The following is a 20,070-nucleotide window of genomic DNA, read 5'->3' as shown; positions in this document are numbered from 1 at the left end:
GAGTCACTAGTATACATTGCAGTGCACGATACAGATAAATATTATAGATAGGGAGAGGCATCCATACTTATCAGGTGTGTTCTGTAAAATCTTTGCCCTTAAGTCTTTTCGTTTTCAGATTTTCATTGTGACTATCCACAAGTTTTAAATCCAATTGATTACCACCACCTATCTGCTGATTTTCAATGAGTCAACATGTTTTGCATCCCACTCCCTGAAGCATGAAACAAGGCCTAGTTCCCAGGTGATGTAACTTCACTGATCTGGAGATAGACCGGTATAAGCCAAAAACAACCCTCACCTGTGTGGCCACTGTAAGGAAAAAATGGTGCAGGAAGGAGAATCCCAAAAGTATTCTTTCTTTCTGAGTTCCTAGGATGTCTTCTGCAGGCTGCTGCATCGTTCTGAAGGCAAAGCTGTTAGTTAAGGTGTTTTAGGTCTTTTTATGCCCATCTACGTATATTCCCATATTTTAATTTTTATTCCCTTAGGTAGTATTATATCTTTTCTTTAACTTATCAATCCTTAAAGAGAATTAATAGCTGAATGCTGAAAAAAAAAAAAAAATCATGTTAAAGATGGTCACAACTACTGTCTTCAGTGTTGTTCATAACCTCCCAAGGATACACTTTTGTCAGATCTGATCTGATTACAGCCTGGGTTTGAACGAATCTTTCTCAGTGCTTCTAGCACTTCTTTTGATTCAAATACTGTATGACTATCATTGATCATTAACACATTGCTTCTGTCCTGGTCACAGTGCATGGAAATTTAATTTCCTACAGATTTGTGGCTTTGTACACTTATGTAAATGATTTAAAACAATTACTGCTAAACACTGAACAAAAAATTCTCTCTTATTCTAGCTGCACTTCAAGTTACCTAGAGCTACGTAATGGTGCTGACTCGAGTGCCCCTATCCTTGCCAAGCTTTGTGGGAGTTTGTTGCCAGGCTCACAGAGATCCTCGGGAGCTGTCATGTACCTGAGATTCAGATCTGACAGCAGTGACACTCACGTGGGATTCAATGCTAAATATTCAATTGGTAATGCTTCCATTTATCAATTTCTCTCACTATGGGGAAGATTTTGTTCTCAATTACCTGGCTTTTTAAATGGAACTTAAACCACGCATAAGAGTTAGACTGGCAGACACTTCTTCCAATTAGCGTTAGTGCTATGGCATCAGAGTCATCATACAGATTAACATCAGCATGTTCTAGACCTAGCAAGAGATGGAAATTATGGAAATATTAATAGGAAACTGACTACAGATCTGCAGCAGTGAAAATAAAGACTGGGTAACCCCTCAGCAAAGATAGTTATCGAAGGAGCAGTAGCACAATGGTGAGGTGGGTAAAGTCATGCAGCATAATTTAATTTAAAAATTATTTACTTTCAAGGTGCAAAAATAGTATTAGAATGCACTAACAACTATGTAAAATAAAAAATAGTATTTGATGAGATCAGAAATATGGTACCTTTTATTTTTTTTTATAAGTTTAATGACCTTCAAAGGTCAATGGCTATTATGTTAGTGTTATTCATGTAGGAAAGTCTTGGACTGTTAATTTCTCAAAGGCAAAGTGGTGAACGCTATTGCTTTACACAGGATTTTCCTGATTGTGTTAAATCTCAAACCCTTAAGCCAACATAGCAGACTGTGATATTTCTGAAGCTGAAAAATGAAGCAACTTCAAACTTCAGAAAATGTTGGTATATTAAGCCATTATGCATTTATGTATCCTTAGAAGATTTAAACAGTCATCTCAACTACATGCCAGTCATTCTGGAGCAAAGCACTTCTCTCTCAAAGCAGACAGTACGTACACCGATTTTACTGTCATGAAAAGGTATCTGGCAGACACACAGACTATACTGTAAAATCCAATGTATTCTATCAGGGAATGTTATTTTCTGTGAGCCGTGTTATTATGAGTTTATAACTGCAGGTGCCACAGATAAGTGAGTTTTCAGAGGGCACAAATTGAATGTAAATAGTCACTTCCTGAATTATGCAGTTTTTTCCTCACGAACCACTCCATCACTCCGTTACAAGGAGAGGTATCTAAACAGGAAGGGACTGCAGGAAAGAGAAGAGGAATTTGAATCATAGCTTTAGACACAAACCAGCAATTACTTTTTGCCAGTAACAACTTTTAGCAAACTAAGCTTCTTTATGACTATCTGATACAGATTTCCATACATTGAATGTGAGGTATTTTTTTATCTTTCAGAAGAACTGGGTTTTCTAGTAAAAATGGATATAGTTAGAAATCAGACATGGTCCTTGAAATCTGAGAATTTATTCAAATTAATGAGAGACCGGCAGATGGGAAGGGCTGCTTGCAATGCAAGTGGTGCATATGACAAACAAAACAAATTCAACTGGTTGAATTAAAAAGAAAACGTGGAATTTTGGGTCAGAAAGCAATTCTAAATGTACTACCACAGCTACAGAATAAGTTGCTTGTGCCTTAGTTTTAGGTCTTGAGCTTTCTTCTAAAAAACAGCTCATCTCTCTGAGCTCCTTCAATCAGCTTAGTTCTTGCTTTTGCAGCTCCCTGTGGCGGTACAGTGGCAGGACAAACTGGTGTCATTGAAAGCGTGGGATATCCTGACCTTCACTACCCGGACGACCTGCTGTGTGAATGGTTTCTGCAGGGGCCAAGGGGCCACTATCTTACCATAACACTGGAAGACCTGGATATTCAAAACTCCTCTGAATGTGCAAATGACTTTGTGGAGATACGAGAATACAATGCTTCTGGTATGGAAGTTTTTTCACTGTTTGTCCTCTCTTTCCTAGCAGCACTGAGAAACTTTATCAGAGGTTCCTGAAAGCATTCCCTATTAAGCATATAGTGTCCCTTTTTGAATGTACAGTGTTTGCTCCTGTCTGCCTTGCTTGCTGAAAGAAAGGCAAACAAAACCTTTCCCAGCAATTTCCCAGGAGTAGACTGATTTTACTAGTTTACTTAATGTGGTCCTTCAGTATAAATAGAAATAGAAATAACATATTTGATAAAAAATTGTATTTCTGTATTTGATTTTTACAGGAAATTTGTTGGGCCGATACTGTGGTAACACTCTCCCTGATGCTGTGGATACCTCTGACAGTTTTGCTTATGTCAAGTTTGTCACTGACGGATCAATAAATGCCCGAGGATTCAGACTGCGCTTTGATTCCAGTACTGAAGGTTGGATTTGCAAGGCTGCAAGTTACTTTCAAGGCAGAAACATACTGCCCAGTACTTAGACTAGTATAGCATACATTGTAGATAAGTTATTTTAGGAGTGGTGTATATTTGCTCTTCAAATTCACTGCTAGATAAAGTAAGAATAGAGCTCTCTGGTTACTGCTTAGCCAAAACTTTGAAAGGCAAGCAGACCTTGTAAAGGATGATGCTTTCTGTAATAGGTTTCAAACAGCAAAGCATGCTTCTCTGCACCTTTTCTTTGCAATAGTCACTTCAGGGATGCCCTGCCATACCCTTCTCTTGATGAGGAGGAAGGTAAAGAAATGCTATGATATTCCTTTGTTATTCTTTTCCTTCTTTTAAGGTGAGTGGTATTCTTAGATCTCCCTAAAGCCAGTAGTTTGGAGGTAATACTTTGTTTTGTTTCCCTACTTTAAAAGGTATAATTTATTTGTTCTCAAAATTAGTTAATTTGGGAAATAAGGGAGGAAAAGAGCTGATCATGTAGAAACGGAGAGGTTTATCCTTCTTCTTTGGAGAGTTCTTGTCCAGAAGAAATGAATTAACACCTTGCAGAAGTATGCTCTCATAACATAGTTTAGCATACCAGATTGTTTTCCTTAGAAATTTTGCCTTTCTAAGGAAAATATCTTTCCAGTCTTAACATCAGAGATGATTCGTGATAGCAGCATCACAAAACTGCAGAGGCACTGAGGTTGTAAGGAGTGTTCAACCACTCAAGCACGATCAGATAGAGCAGGCTGATTGAGAATGTGGCCAGTTGAGTTTTGAATGTCCTCAGGAGCAGACTCCAAAACCACTCTGGACAACCTATTCCAACATTCAATAACCCTCAAAGTGAAAAATAAGAAAAAAAATCTGGTGATTTTTAAATAAACTATTTGCAGTAGTTAGCTTGAAAGTATCTCCTGTCAACCCTTTTTTAATTCCTTATAGCTTCATCTGAAAGCTTCCTTATCCTTCATCTTCTGCAGTAAAATAACAGAGTAGGAAGCAGAATCCAAAGGAATGTTATTTCACTCCCAGAACCCTGTTATGCAGAAGAGAAACTGTACTAACAAAAATTAAATGCAGATGGATACAGAGATGAGACTGTATTCTATAGGAGTCTTTGAGGATGAAGAAAGAGACTAACTCTCCCACTGTACTCCATTGAACTATATCTCTGTATTTGAAGAGAAAACCAAGTATAGACTGGCAAGCTTACACCATTAGTCACAGAAGAAAAATGTGTATACCCAAGACTTTTAATATTTTTTCATCAGAGTATTATTTTATATTTGTAGTAAAGATGGGAACAAATAAAATAATTGTACAGAAAAAGAATTGCTTAAGGTCCTTTGTGGCTTTTTCTCTACCTCTCTTAACAAGCAGAGGAAAAACACATCCTTCCATCATTACACTAAGGCCCTGCCTAGTCATCTGAAAGGCAGTAATATCTCAATACAGCCACATTAAGAGGTTTATATTGCTTTGCAACAAAGCCCGAGGGTCACTCAGGCTGCTGAAGTCTGACATAAACCCTTCGGAAAAGGATGTGTTAATAATTAGAGCTGCTATGGCCTATTAACATTCAGCTGCTTTTATGGATGAGTAAGAACTGAGGAACTCAGCTGTTAGACAAATGTATGAACAGACTAGGCAAAACAAATCAAGCTTTCAGGATCTCTTTTTCTTGCATTATTGATGGGAACTTTTTTTTTTCTTTTTCTTTTTTTTTCCTATTAAGTCTATAAATAATGTCCCAAAATTATCTGGGTATTTCAGAATGCGGTGGGGATTTTTCTGCCCCTGCTGGAATGTTTACTTCACCGAACTATCCCAACCCATACCCACATAATCGAGTGTGTGAATGGAGGATCACAGTGGAAGAAGGCCGACGTGTCATCCTAACCATTAATGATATGAGAACTGAAGAACACTGGAGGTGCTCATCAGATTATGTGGCTGTGAGTATTGTGTGTGAAGACAGAATACAGAACTTAATACAGCTGAAAGGCCATTTATGCCTACATCTGATGTTAAGACAAATCATAATTTCATCCAGAGGAAACAGATAAATGAAAGTTAGCTCTGCTGGGTCACATCTGCTAATTTTGAAGTATGGGCATTCTGGAATTCATGAGCCAGGCAGAGGGGTGGACTTGAAGAACCAGGATCCAGTGTCATTAATTTAACAGTGGGTAGAGGTACCTCCAGCTCCCCTAGTCTCTTATGGACATCCAGGTATGTTTGCTGTAGGATCTGCAAGGTTCTCACCATGCAACCCTAACATGGTCACATTATTCTCTGTCAGCATCTATCTCATCCCTAGCCTTTCTTCCCCAGCAAGGCAGAGTTCCCTATGTATTACTTGTACCCTGAGCTCCACCAGTTTATAGTATTCAGTTTCTCGTTTGTTCAGTTTAGCAGTGAAGGGTTCAGTTTTACCATGATCAGAAGCTAGCTCATGTACAAATGTGAGGGAGTGAGGGAGCTTTTCCTGGTGATTTGTGGGTGATCTTCCCTTGTTTTCCTTTATGGGTACTTTAGACAGATCATAAGGAATGGCTTTTTATTGAATAATGAAGTAGGGATCTTTTAAAGGAAAATCTGTCATGCTGCTTCATGTGTCTTCAGCACTTATTCCAAATCTCAGTAGGAAAAGTCTTTTCTACCTTGCTGAGATTGTATTAGAAAGAAAGAAATTAAGTTCTAGACTAAAGTCTATGTGAAAGAAACTGTACTGTGCAAATTACATCTAAATCAGCAAAAAGTGAAATGTTTGTATTAATCAAAAATGCCCATCAACACTGAATATTTTGGAGGACATTTTTTATAATGATCTTTGTTTTAAAAAGAATTCAAATATGATCATTTGCAATGAAACGAACATGATCAGTAGCTTTAGACTGAAACTCTAACTAAAATATTGTTTTCTTTCCTAAACAAACTGTTCAAATTTTGGAACAGTTTGTGTTTGTTATGTTTGAGTTTTGACAAAATAAGCAAGGTATTTTTGATGTTTTACTTCGAAGCCTTATCTATTCAAGTCAGTGGAAGTTTGTTCTGAGGTTTTGAGTAGATGTGGGAGCTAACCTGCTGTGAGAGACATCAATGAACTTTGTGTTAAAGAGGTGAAGCACTGTTGTATGGTACAGGAGATGCTCATGAGAATGTATCTCAGAAGAGTTATTTTGACTCAACAGGTTTACAATGGCCTCAGACAGAACTCTCCCCGTCTGGTCAAGCTGTGTGGTGAGGTAAACCCAGGCACTGAGGTGAAATCCTCTGGAAATACTATGAAAGTTATTTTGGTGACAGATATGTCCCATGCAACCAGAGGCTTCAGTGTCTCATACACATCCACTGAAGATTCAGGTAAGTTGTGTGCTTGAATTAAATGATTCATTTCATAACTAAATTGCTGGTGCTTGACAAAATGAGTGGAGCAGCTAACAGACCTCTGATACCTTTTTTTCTCCCTTACATTTCTGGATGGGTGTATATCATGTCTTTAATTAGTTGAAAGGACTTTGAAAAAATGGGGAATATCTTGGAGTTATTGACTTCAAATCAAAAGAACAACCTCTGCTGGATTACAGTCCTTACTCACACTACTGATTTATTGTTTTGTATTTAGTCCTGTGTTAGAGATGATCTAAAGTGGGCCTATTCCATGAAGAAATCTAAAAGGCATACTGCTATAGTCTACTTGAATAATTCAAGTGTTTCCTTATTACTCATGGGGGTAATTAATTTCCTGTAGCTTGTGAAAGAGTTCTCCTAACCTACTTTTGCAAGTGTAGCCTCCAGGGAGATGACTGGCAAACCTTTAGTACTAGGGCCTTAAGTCTTTCAAACTTTCCCCCACACATGCATCCTACTCTAGCATGGGCGTGCTGCTCTTGAGGGTATATTTCAGAAAAATCTTCTCTTGAATTTAGAATTAGGGATTGGTTAGAAGCTGAACAGTACTGAGTTAGAACTGTAATGAGATTTTTTCACAAAGTTAACTAATGCTTGTTGCACTGATGGTGCTGTTGAAATATGTTCATGCTGTGAGTAACAGTTATTTCTTCACTTTACACACGTATTTTTAAAGATTTGCAAATAACTTCCAAGGTAAGAATCTTCTTATACAGGGCATTATGAACAGGGATGGGTGTTATGTCTGTACAAGAATCACTACTATTTTAAAATAAATTATATTGTTTCTGCAGTTTGTGGTGGAACTCTGATGGGATATACAGGTGGGAATTTCTCTTCTCCTGGTTATGATGGTGTTAAGAATTACACAAGTAAACTGAACTGTGAATGGACCATTGAAAATCCCTCCCGCTACAACTCCTCCATATACATCTCTTTTGAGGATTTCCACTTGGAACATCATCAGGACTGCCAGTACGACTATTTAGAGTTACGCATAGGTTGGTATGTTCAGAAGGAGAATGGATTAAGTTTATCAAGATTCTGGTTGTACAACTATGTTTGTACCAAATCTTGTTCATGTAGTCACAGAGACTGACAGGACCTGCCCATTTGAGAGTGTTCATATGCATGCCTCCCATGTTTCCTTTTAGTACTGAATTCCCGTAGTGGGATTTCAGTATTACTGCAATGGATGTGTGGATCTCATCACTCTTTCAGGACAGAAAATTCAAAAATGGAGTATAAATTATAAATTGTTCTGTGGTGTTTGCAATACATATAATACAAATTTCACCTGATCCCTTGGAAGAATGCAGTCAGGGAGAAGTCATTAAAAGAATTATTTTGTCCATAGCCCATTCTCTCCTTGCTCTTACGATATCCCTGGGGACAGCAGAAGTAGATTAAAGAATGCTTTAATTATTCATAGGCTCTTGGCTGTGTACTCCAGTTTTGTAAACTATAAGGTGATTTTCCAGAAGGAAATTAGTATTTCCTGTGATACTTATCACAAAATACAGACTAAAGCATTTAAAAAGAAAAACAGTAACAAGGTTATTGCACCAGTAATATCTCTGCATCTTTGGGTATGTTTGGCTGTCCACAATAAAAAGCAACTGGAAATGTCATATGAAAATCACTCAGCTAATGCTAAATGTAGTATGAAAGCTCCAGCTGTCCTCTTCACTGAAAGGATAAATCTGTAAGTCCCAGTGAGAGCAGGTTCTAATTTACCAGGAAATTGTTCCTGAAAGGTTGGGGTCTGAGAGCAGAAATCTGTTAAATGCTCATGTGCATTGATTTGAATGAGATCACTTGGCTGCACTGCATCAGTTTATCATGTGCATAGCTAAAGCATGCATTGCTGCAAAGTCTAACAATTCCTTCCCACAATGCACTGGAACTGGGAAGTAATAAAAAGAAAACTCTGAAAAATATGCTTTATTGTGAACCATAGACCTCTAGGCAATAAGAACTAAAGAAAGAGATAAAAAAAAAAAAAAAAAAGTCAGTCTTTTTTTGCACTACAAATTTTCTAATCTAAATAGCAATTACACATTCTATCCATATCCATCCTAGTGGGTCTTCAGTTTCCCAAGAGCAGTCTTTGGGAAACCGCCTAATTCTGCTCTGCATGTTGACAAGTAACTTTTAATAAGCCATGAAAAGCAGGTGGTGCAGGATATCAGTAAATTCAGGTAGATGCTGTTTGAGTCTCCTAACACAGTAGATATGAATTTCTGGAAAATCCAATTCAGCAGGAGGTCATCCAGGGACCCTAATGAAGCTGAGATGTGTAAAATTATTGTGAGTTATTCATACAACACAATTAATAATACTGTATGGAGGAAAAAAAAAAAAAAAAAAAAAAAACAGAGTTTAATCTGTGTAGTTGTCTTAAAAAAAAAAAAAAAAGTCATCTTTTATCCTTGGGGTTCAAGGCATTTCCAATGGTGGGCTATGTCACTGCGTAACAGAAGGATGAAGCTACTCAGCCGTGTTATCTGGAATAACCATGCCTGAGCTTTGAAGAATGCCCCAGATTTCTCCTTTCTGCTCTCTTGCCTGCCATTCTGCGTGGAGCTAGCAGATGCTATTGAACAGACAGTTTTAAGACCAACACACTGCTGTTATTAGAAAAGCAGACTTAGGAATAGCATTACCTGGCTGTCTTGAGGAACACTATTACAATTATTTTCCTTGTCCTGAACATATATCAGTAATAAATAGGAATGGATACTTCTATCACTATGATGGAATAAGAGCTTCCAACAGCATAAGCAGAAGTGCTTCTGTCTCTGTCATGCTTTCCTTTGATGATTTGAGCAAACATTGGTTGTTTTTTTTTGTTTTTGTTTTTTTGCTATACGCAGAAGAGTACATCGGGAAGAGATTCACACTGTCAATATAGCAGTGATGGCTTGCTCTTGGAGCATATCCTTACACTGTAGAAAACTCAAAATCCCCATTGACTTTAATGATGGATGCCATGAGTGCATAGGCTCAATAGCCTTCCATGCAATGAGGTCCTTGGGCCATTTCTTCCCTTCATTCTGCCCAAAAACTTCTGTAGACCTGTTGCTGAATTTTCAGGTCTGATGAGTCATACAAAACAAAAGTGTGCAGGATGTCAGGGAGAGGAGAGAAGGAGCTCAAGATATTAAAAGAATAATTAATATAGCTTTGAAGAGAACACTGTCAAAGAGATTTAGATCGTGTCAATGAGCCATAGCACTCTAAGTATACTTACAACAAATAATCAGATTGAACTGTTGTAATATATACTTTGTTTTCTAGTCAAAATAAAATAAAATACGTGTTTTCCCTATGTACTCCTTTATGTTTCTGTATCTGTTTTAGGATTCAAAAACTGTGTATTTCTTTTCTTTCTTTGCTCAGGGGATGCTGATGGAGATTTAATAGCCAGACTCTGTGGTCAGGCCGCACCATCAGTGCCACTTGTGATAGCTGCACACCAGGTTTGGATACACTTTGTAAGTGATGAAAACACAGAAGATAAAGGATTCTTGGGCCATTACATATTTGAAGGTAAACGACTCGGTAGACCATTGCCTTTGCTAAGGAAAATGTTGCCATTCATGTGATGATACTGAGAATTCATACCATGGGATCAGCTCTCAAAGAGATCCTCAGAAGCTCTGTAATTTCTGCAACTATTTATATCCATCTGAAGCAAACATATGCTAGAAATTAGCTTTCAGATTTATTTTCTGCTTCTTTGATCCCATTCCCTGAACCACATTTGAGTTTTTGCAATGCACTGCAACACTCAGAACAGCTGTCTGCTCTTGGGAATAGGGACATAACAGGTAATACCAGCCAAGTTTGACTCACTACAAATAGGCCTCCAGACTGCTAGCATGGCTCAGATGTGTTCTGCTGCTTGAACCCTTGCACTCATTTTGAAATCGACTTAGAGCCATATCAGTGCAAATTACACCACTTTGCCATTTATGGCCCAGCACGACTATTCTGTCTCTCACAGCTGAATTTAGCCTTGGGGGTTATCTAGACACACAGACAACTTTTTGTTTTGATTGTACTGGCCCAAGTTTTCTTCCTAAGTCTGAGATAAACAAATGGAAGATAAGGCAGAAAAGGCATCTGTAAGTGTTAATTGCCAAAGGTTTTACAGAGCTATACTAAGTGTCAGAATAAATGCAAACTCTCAAGGTCATTCATCTGTTTATTCAGTAATTCAGTGACAAAGGTTTTAAAACGGGCTTTCCCAACAAATTATTCACCCATGCATTTGTCATCCAAAATCACCTGTATCAGTCTAATCATATTTTAGTACTACTTCAGGGTGAATAATATTTCAGTCACTTGCTTATAGTGTTCAGTGTATTGAAATGTTACTTTCTTTTCTTCAGCCTGTGGTGGTATACAGTCAGGTGATAGGGGATTTATCTCAAGTCCTAACTACCCAGAGCCATATGGCAACCTGAATCACTGCTCCTGGCTGTTGGAAGCCCCTGAAGGTGAAACCATCAGTGTGAGTAATAATGCCACGGCTGTGTGCATGATTGGCAGTGTGAAAAAGCACCTTGTGAATCTTGGAGAAGAGATTTGAGATAATTTGGAAAAATCAGAACTGTGGAGGAATTAAAAATTTCCCCCTCTGTTTTATTTAAGGAAGAGTGTGAAACAACTAACTTAGATTGTGCTTTTTGGAAAATAGATTCGTATGTATCTTGACCTCAAAGCCATAATGCTGATTTCCCCTTCAAAATAATGCCTTTCTATCTGTAGGAAAATAACTCCTAGTATTAGATGTGCGTGGATATACTTGCTGTCGTGAGAATAAATGTGCTGTTGCACTTTTGCAGAAACGTTAGAAGACATTGGAAAGTTAGTTCTGTGTCTTAATAGTTACTTAGAAGATAATATGTTTACTGGTCCAAATTATGTCAGTGATGTACCCTAATACCCTAATAACTATAAATAGCCTCCTGAGGCACTACCTCATTCAGCCACACTGCTGAGACACCAATTTAAGTGCCTTTAAAGCAGTGCTAGACTTCATTTACTGAACTATTTGACTGATCCTTTGCAGAAAAGCTCAAAATCACAACATTTGAGGTCTACGTCAGAAAAAAATCTGAAAAACAATTTTGCCAAAACACATTGCAGATTTTCATGTGTAATGGCTTTAACTATTTTCCTGTCATGTTTTCTTTGTTTACAACCACAAAACATTAAAAAAAAATGCAAACCCAGAGTCCTAATAATTTTGTTGCATGATATTTTGATAACTGACTATGTGTTTGCTCATTTACAGCATGATTTTAGTAGAATGAAAAGTTTAAACATCCACGAATTTGCTTAAAGCAGAACTAATCTTAAATTTCAAAGGACAGAGTAGCCTTCTACTCAGTGAAGACAGACAAACCTTTTCTACTATATGCGACCAGTTTCAGTTGCTGGTAAAGTTCTAAATTTGAAAAATTTAAGCTAGATTTGTATTTGGTCTTTGCTTAGGCAGAGCTCTTTTAGAAATGAATAGATGTAAACAGTTACAGAAAGAATTTCTATTTATTTGCTAAACCTTTTCATCACAAAGGTTCCAATTCTGGAAGTGGTAGAGGATCAAAGGTGCACCTTATTGGCCAGGCAGCCATTAGCATACCTCAGTATTGCAACATCAACAAATCAGGAATCTACTAGATCGACAATCTATACCTTTAAACTGGAAATCTCTCCTGTGTGCATATCGATCCAAGGACAAATAGTTATCAGTGGGGGAGGGAGAAAGCAGCAGTAACTGCCTTTCCAGCCTAGTTCATTATGTGATGAGTTCAGACCCATAGGAACCAGCCATGCAACTGTTTCTCTCTCAGATTTAATAGCAACTAGCATTATTTTTAGCAACTGCTAAGTGTTTTGATTCAAAGTAATAGGAGAAAAAAAACCTTATCTTTCTGCTTACGTAACTACTTATACTCCCATAATCAGAAGCTTTGAGAGCAGGAGAGCAGTTCAGTATTTGTATATATTTGAAACTATTCTGAAGGACGTATTCAATTTCAAACATATGATTAAATCCAAATATTCCTTGTTTTGAACTTGTATGTTTCTCTTTCATTTCAGTCTTCACGATAAGTATCTGCTGTTACTTATAGCAGCAAGAGTCCAAGGAAAACTTAGAGGAAAGCATGAAGTCAGTCTCAGACTTCTGAGCATACCCCAGAACTGCTGTACCAGAATGGTCACAGGACCTGATGGGAATTGCCCTAACTCTCCACCAGTGCTAGGATCTGAACTTCGCTTTTGTCTGTTGCAGCTCAATTTTACAGCCTTCCATGTTGAAAATCATTCACTTTGTAAGTGGGACTCTGTTACTATCCTGAATGGTGGCACTCCTGGGTCTCCTGTCATAGGAAGGTACTGTGGAAACGAATCCCCTGGGATCATTCAGTCAGGCTCCAACAAGCTACTGGTTATCTTTAACTCTGACCACTCAATTCAAGGAGGTGGTTTTTATGCAACATGGACAGCAGAATCTCTAGGTAAGAAAAAAATTACTCTTTTTTCTTGGTCTAGCACAGCAATACATCATATCTCCCCAGCACTTTTCAAGTACAAGATGAAACAGGATTCTTCCTTTTTAATTAAGTTTGTATCACAGAACACAATAAATACCTGTCAACATCTTCAGCATTCCTGAGAGAAGCTAGTATTAAAATAGTATTAAGCTAGTGTTTATTAATCTCACGCAACAAAAATAAAATCAATTTTGGAAATATGTACTTTTTAAGCCTCTTTCTGGCAATTTCTTGATGGCTGTAAATTGATCTCATGCTCATTATCCTTCCAGCAGTGGTATCTATTGTCAGCACCTGAGACATTCATTTCTCAAACGTTATTTGTTTCACAATTTGATTTTGTTTAAGCATTTAAAACTGGAAAGAGGTAAGTTTCAAAGCAGAAGCAGGCAGAAATTCTTAAAGAGCACTTATGACTCAGCAGCCTTAAAACTTCTAACTTTAATGGAGATGTTGGTACTCTTTTGAGGGTGGTGTGCATGCAGGACTAAATTGGCACATTTTAAGAAGCTAACTTCCCCCTGTTGAAGCTAACTGTTGAAAATATAATCTCTTTGAATATAAAAAATAATGAAGGTGATTCACCGTCTGCACACTGTCCATTAGGAGGTGACTAACTGCAAGTGTAGATATGACAGTTTGTGGCAGGGAAGAATTCAGTGCATGTTCCTGCCTCAGCACAGAGCACACAATGCTTTCTCCAGCATCACCTCCAACTGCAATCCTGCAATCCTGCTGATTAGCTTTCCATCAGTTAATAATCTAATGGTCCACACATGTAGTTAATATGCCTGAGCTGAATGTTGATGACTGCCTGATAAAGGGAGTGTTTTCTTACATGTACTAATAGTTCATGCTTGCGTGAGTATACACTGTCTAAGCAGGTTTTGACACTTTTCAGTGTTGTCACTGAGATTTCATGCACAAGGAAGGTCGGCCTCCACTGATCCAATAGACACCAGCGCACACATGCTGTGTGCATAGTCAGTATTCTCTCTGTGAAGATTTCTTTTTTCTTTTAGATACCTTCTTTCCCTTCCTCAACTTTCTTCTCCTTTGTTTTCCAAGAAACTCTAGGTTTGCATTCTGGATGTATGAGCAAAACATGCCTTCACATTCCTACCCCTAACACAATTGCCACAATCTAACACAGAAAAATTAGTAATAAATTCTTCCATTTAAAGCTAATATATATCATTTTAATTGCAGAAAAGTAAGAGTCTTGGCAGTGTACCTGCAAGTATGTTTTACATTAACCCAGCTTATTATGTATGAGAACATGAGATGCAGCAGAGCCATGATTAGCTATTCCCTTTTGTAAACGAATCTGTTAACAATTTTTAAAGGCATGGTTTTTAGCCCTCTCCCTAATCCTACAGAGGTACACAGGGCTGCCTGGGCTGGAGGAGATGTTGCTATTCTGCCCTGGGTTAATGGATATAGGCTGAGTAGATTCACATGGGAAACTGGAATATTTGCGTGATATGGGATGAGAAAAACAAAGGATCAGCATAAATTGAGGGTTTTTTCCCCAGAGTACTTCTCTGAATCACTGTCAGTCATTATATGCATGCCATGATGTGCAGGAGGGAACTTGTGCAATCTTGAGAGAAACTCCTTATTAATTTATTTCTGATGTTTACTCTTTATGTAAGCAACATTCGCTTCTCATTGTCAGGAGCACATGGATGGGCCAGAGCAAAAGGATATGAGATGGCAAGGAGAGAGAACTTGTGAAGACAAGAAAGTGAAACACAAGGAGACAGCTTCTTGAGTGAAGTCACCTCCCTGCTGCAGGGCTGGGAGAAGGGAAATTAAGGAAAAGATGAGACTGGATGGGCACTGGGGCTTCTCCTCTCTCAGCCTAGCAGCCACAGAAGCAAGCAGACATTCAGAGTTTTCAGGCAGTATGAACAGGAAATATTTTAACATTTCTCTCACTTGTTTCTCATTTCTCTAGGATGTGGTGGGATCATTCATTCAGACAGTGGTATGATCAAATCTCCTCATTGGCCTCAAAACTTTCCCATGAACACCAGATGCACGTGGACCATCATTACGCATGAAAGCAAACACCTGGAGATGATCTTTCACGATAACTTCCAGATCCCATATAGTGATGGAAGCTGCCAGAGCAGTTTTGTGAAGGTAAAATGATTTCTCAGCTCAGCAGAGCAGAACTTTAAGAAGTCATGATTCCAGAATTCTGTTCTACAGTCATGTTGTGGTTAAAATGTCAAGACAAAAAAAAAAAAAAAAAAAAGAGAGAAAATTTAAAGTGGAGTCCTTGTGCCAATGCAGTCTATTTCCCATAAATTTTGGGAACTGTATATTTCTAATTTCAGCAGCAGTTGAGGTTCCACCTCCAGGAGGGTTCCATCCCCTTGCATACTGCCGCAGAAATGACAAATATGAGAAAAGTACATATGGCTTCAGAACCAGGAAATAAGGAGAAAATTTTGTGAAATGAAAAGACCTTTTGAATTATTCCAATGAGTTATAAAACAGCAATGTGACACAACGCTTCTACAAAACTTGTGAGCCATTTAAACCATACTAATCATTATTTTTCTTATTTCAAACTACAAAGATAGCATTCTTATCTTTCATAGGTTGTCAAGAGCCACTTGTTTTCAAAGCAATAGAATGGAGTGGACATGCTTTGAATTTTTTCTCAGTGTTACTTTTTTTCTCAGGCATTTGGCATATGTTCAGTGTTTTTTGTGCACATTTTCTCTGCAACAGTACAACTCCCACTTACAATAAAGGTCAAACATAATTTGACAACATGTAGAAAGTCTTGAGCAGCTTTACATCTGATCTACATCTAGAAACTTACAAGCTTCACTTGCACTCATTTCTGAAAGTTGGGGAAAAAAAAAATATTTTTTCATAGCCTGTTCCACCAAATGATTACTGTAATATATTATAATACATTTTAACTAATATAAAAAGCTTAATATTACTAAGTAAAGTTGCTTTAAATTTGCATATCCAAACTGTTCCAAATAACATGGGAAGAAACATATCAATTGGAGCTATTCTCCTAAGAGAGAAACCTGAAATATTTGGTGATTGTTCACCTTGAATTATCTGAGTTGAGTTATATGTCTGGATATGAAGAAGTGCTGAGCAGATGTAAGTTTCTCATGTTCATTCTGAGCTGGGCAGCCAAAAGGAGGAATCCAAAATCAATAGTGACTGTGCAAAATCTTGGACAGGCCATGGTTTATTTATATTAATCCTTTGAGCATCCATTGGCTCAAACACCTGGCTAGATGAATGAGGTTATTCATATACCTACACTTATAGGCTAACCCTTGGCTAACCCTTTCTAGAATGATTTCTTAGAGCAAACACAATTCCATGTGTCTGTTCTTTATCCACTCAGATTTATTTCAAATATGTTAATTAAAAACTGATTAATTATTTATTTACCTTATGGTTTCGATATAAAATACAACTAAACTGGAAAATGAATATAATATTACAGTAAATCTGTGTTGCTTTTTTTTTCTTATAGGAGTGTTTGCCAAATAACATCTTGATTCAGGAAATGATTTAAGCACTAAGAAGCTTAAAATATTTATGCCTATGTTTCATTTTATTCATGTGCTGAAATTCAGTGCTTAAAGTGTGAACATCAAGCACACGTTTAAATAATTATTCGATGGAGGTTTCACTTAAATGACTCTTTAAACATGCATATGATGCTTGAGTGCATGGTTTGATCAAACTCAAATTAGCTATAGATACAATTAAAGTAAATAAATTTTTTAAAATGAATGTTTTCCTTTATTACACTTTTGTGAATGGTATTAATTTTAACCCTCTCCGTCATTTAATACTAATCATTGAACAAGTGAATGCAACATAGCAAAAACTGGAAGAATTTTTGATTAGCAAGACTGGATAGTAAGAATCCAGATTTTCCAGATTGGTGCTACTAAAGTACCTTTAGGTTTCTGTTGAATTTTATTATGAATAATATAATTTTTGCATTTAATAATTCGTAGTATATACTGATATTCATACTGATAGAATATATGGAGGTAAGTGAGCCAAGACAAAGTTGAGGTAGATGATGATGTGCATAAAATATTTTTCTCCAGTTCCCAGGACCTGAACTACATCTGCTGTGCTCTTTGTAAAGGGTTAGAGCAGATGACCTCCAGATGCCCCTCAGAAGTCCCTGGAACCAAAATTTTTCTGTGATTCACTCCTTGGATAAGTCTTTTTGTCCCTTCTGACTGCAAAGTGAACAAAGACGTTTAGCTCCAATGTAGACATCTAAGTTTTAGTGTGAGATGAATCCTACCTTAAGTCCACAAGAAGAACAGTTGTATATGTAATTACTGGTAACGTGTTTTCACAAGCTATATGGACTGCAAAAACACTGAACTGTTTCTAATCTGGGCTTGTCAGGTATGGCAAGGAAATCACGAAGAAGAAGAAGCTTTGTTAGCTACAGGATGCGGAACTTCAGCTCCTGACCCTGTTATTGCTCCAAACAATATCATAACTACAGTTTTTCAGTCTCGGGATGCTCCTGGGCAAGGTTTCTCTGCATCTTTCATAAGCAGTAAGTGGCATTTAAGCCAGATGGCTGATCTAAATGTCCACTTTGGGTTAGTTTATATGTGTATATCAAAGCATACCTCAGTCCAATGATGTGTAGAAACTTCTACCCAGCTTTTGAGCACAAGAACTCCCTTACTACATGCAATGGGAGCACTGTATGCTCCAGTCTGGGGACTCACCAATGGCCGTTCTCATAAGCTGCTCTCAGAAGAGATGACTTCTCAAGATCTGCACTGGCTTTTGGTTTGCTTTGTTATATTTGCAGTTCACGTAGTCACAGTTCTTGGGTGGGCCTCTCATTTTTTTTCCCCAGGGAATGTGTTTCGTGGGGGCCAATCTTGCTGGAAGTGTAGAAGTTAGTACTCAACCACCATCAGTTGTTTGCGCTTTTTTGTAGGATGCTGCCAAAGGGAACCATTTTCCTTTCACTGGATTCAGATTAGAACAGTGAGAAATTAAGTGCTGGAAGGAAGACACTATTGAAGCATAAATAATTCTGAAATGAAATGGCTTTTCTTTTGCAATGTCTGACCTAATCTTGTCAGTATCAACTAATAGGGAAGTGCAGCCTCTTAAAGGAGAAAATCACAGATTTCACAGGCCTGTTTCTAGTCTTATACCAGCAATTTGCTGCACATTGTTCTTTTTTTTTTAAGCCTGTAACTACAGGATTAATATAAATAGTGATAATAATAATAAAACATAATAAAACAAAGCTAGAGGCTTAAAATAAAGAGGAGCCCCTAGCGGCATTTCAAAACCATTTTGATCAGAGTGAGCTCCATGAAAATGAACAGTTCTGTGCGCTTAAGAAGTTCTGAGCAGCAAACCTGTGTTGCCTGCGTGTACTGCAAAACCACCCAGAGCTGGCCCTACTGCAGGCTGGGTCCCCCTGTCTGTCAGACATGAAGCATGGATGCACCCACTTGGGCTAACACAGACAGTTCCAGAAGAGGCTACATTGCTAATGTGTTCCAGTAACCATCCCAGCCCCCAGCCAATTCAGCCACACTTGTTTGTACAAAGGGACTTTGTAATGTGCAAGTTCTGTGTCCATAAGAACAGCAGTGCTGTGTTATGGTCACTGGACTGAAGGGCTGCAGCCTGGTCTTATCCACAAGCTGCCAAGAAAGTATGGGAGACTGTAGGCAGGAAGGCCCTGTTTCTCCAAAACACTGCTGTGTGCTTGTGTAAGACTTACTTTTCCCATCATAGTCTATACAACTCCCTGGCTTTTTTATCAGCCTCTTAAGGAGAGACGAGGTCCTTCTATACATTAGTGGTTTTTCTTCTGAAAAAATGAAATGATATTATTACCCAGATTTTAACCATGACTTATTTATTTCTGTTTGCAGGATGCGGAATAAATTTTACCAGTCCTGCAGGCCGTATTGTCTCTCCTAACTACCCTAGTCAGTATGACAACAACTTGAACTGCAGTTATATCGTAGATCGTGGGCCACAGTCACTGGTAATCCTAGAATTTGAGACTTTCCACTTGGAAGGTAATTGGTTCTTTGTTATGTATGTATGTACCATAAAGCATAACTTCTTACTTGAAAACATTCATGGAAAATGGTTGATGGTTTCATTTCCATTCTGAAAACTATTCACAGAGAATGTTTGCATGGGTCCAGTTTTGTGTCAGTGAAGGCATCCAGAAGAGTGAAGATAGAGCTCACGTGTATATATTACAACACTGAAGCAGGGAATTTGCCAGATGGTTAGGGTACAAGAGGGATTGTGGCCAATTTGTATGTTTGTTCCTGTCTTTTTTTTTTTTTTTTTTACCATTCATTTAATGATCTTTTTGATCTTTGGACAGCTGTTTTGCTTTCCAGTGTTTCCGTCTCCCTAACTGATAAAGTATATATAAATATACCTGAGTATAACATGAGGATGTAAGAAATCTAAAAGTGAAATTAGGTGAAAGACAGCAATAACTGAAATGCTATAAAAGTTGTTACTCTATACTTGACCATGAACAGAAGTCCCTCTTGAGATTTTTCAAGTCTGGTACCATTAGTCAAGAAATAATAGGTATAATATCTGGCCTTACTGGTATGAATGGTCAAACTTTCCCAACTTTGACAGGAGCAGGTATTCATGGATGGAAATGTCATGAAAATATAGAGTATGTCCAAATTATTCGAATAGTTATCGCGTATTTTGAGGCAATCTTAATCTGATTCCCTTAAAGTCAACTTGACAGAGAAAATTTTGTGTAATTTGTTACTGAACTGAGATGCATACTTTTTCTTCAAACCAAATCTCAAAGTTAAGAAGTAGATT

The 20,070-nt window shown here is 37.7% G+C and overlaps 1 protein-coding gene across 1 annotated transcript in view; it reads left to right on the top strand.

The window, feature by feature from the left end:
- Positions 1 to 20,070, top strand: part of CUBN (cubilin) — a 133,570-nt gene that overhangs the window by 88,883 nt on the left and 24,617 nt on the right. Inside the window, exons 45-56 of the mRNA XM_090142141.1 lie at positions 867 to 1,045; positions 2,560 to 2,769; positions 3,059 to 3,199; positions 4,988 to 5,169; positions 6,409 to 6,580; positions 7,423 to 7,629; positions 10,031 to 10,180; positions 11,026 to 11,147; positions 12,936 to 13,161; positions 15,158 to 15,345; positions 17,623 to 17,779; positions 19,134 to 19,283. Coding sequence (XP_089998267.1) covers positions 867 to 1,045; positions 2,560 to 2,769; positions 3,059 to 3,199; positions 4,988 to 5,169; positions 6,409 to 6,580; positions 7,423 to 7,629; positions 10,031 to 10,180; positions 11,026 to 11,147; positions 12,936 to 13,161; positions 15,158 to 15,345; positions 17,623 to 17,779; positions 19,134 to 19,283 — 2,084 coding nt within the window. The remainder of the gene's footprint in view (positions 1 to 866; positions 1,046 to 2,559; positions 2,770 to 3,058; positions 3,200 to 4,987; positions 5,170 to 6,408; positions 6,581 to 7,422; positions 7,630 to 10,030; positions 10,181 to 11,025; positions 11,148 to 12,935; positions 13,162 to 15,157; positions 15,346 to 17,622; positions 17,780 to 19,133; positions 19,284 to 20,070) is intronic.

The sequence above is a fragment of the Phasianus colchicus genome, chromosome 6, assembly GCF_987193195.1.
Source record: "Phasianus colchicus chromosome 6, bPhaCol1.hap1.1, whole genome shotgun sequence".
Lineage (NCBI taxonomy): Eukaryota > Metazoa > Chordata > Aves > Galliformes > Phasianidae > Phasianus > Phasianus colchicus.
Note: the sequence above shows the minus strand (reverse complement) of the source record. Positions and strands in the feature narration are given on the sequence as shown.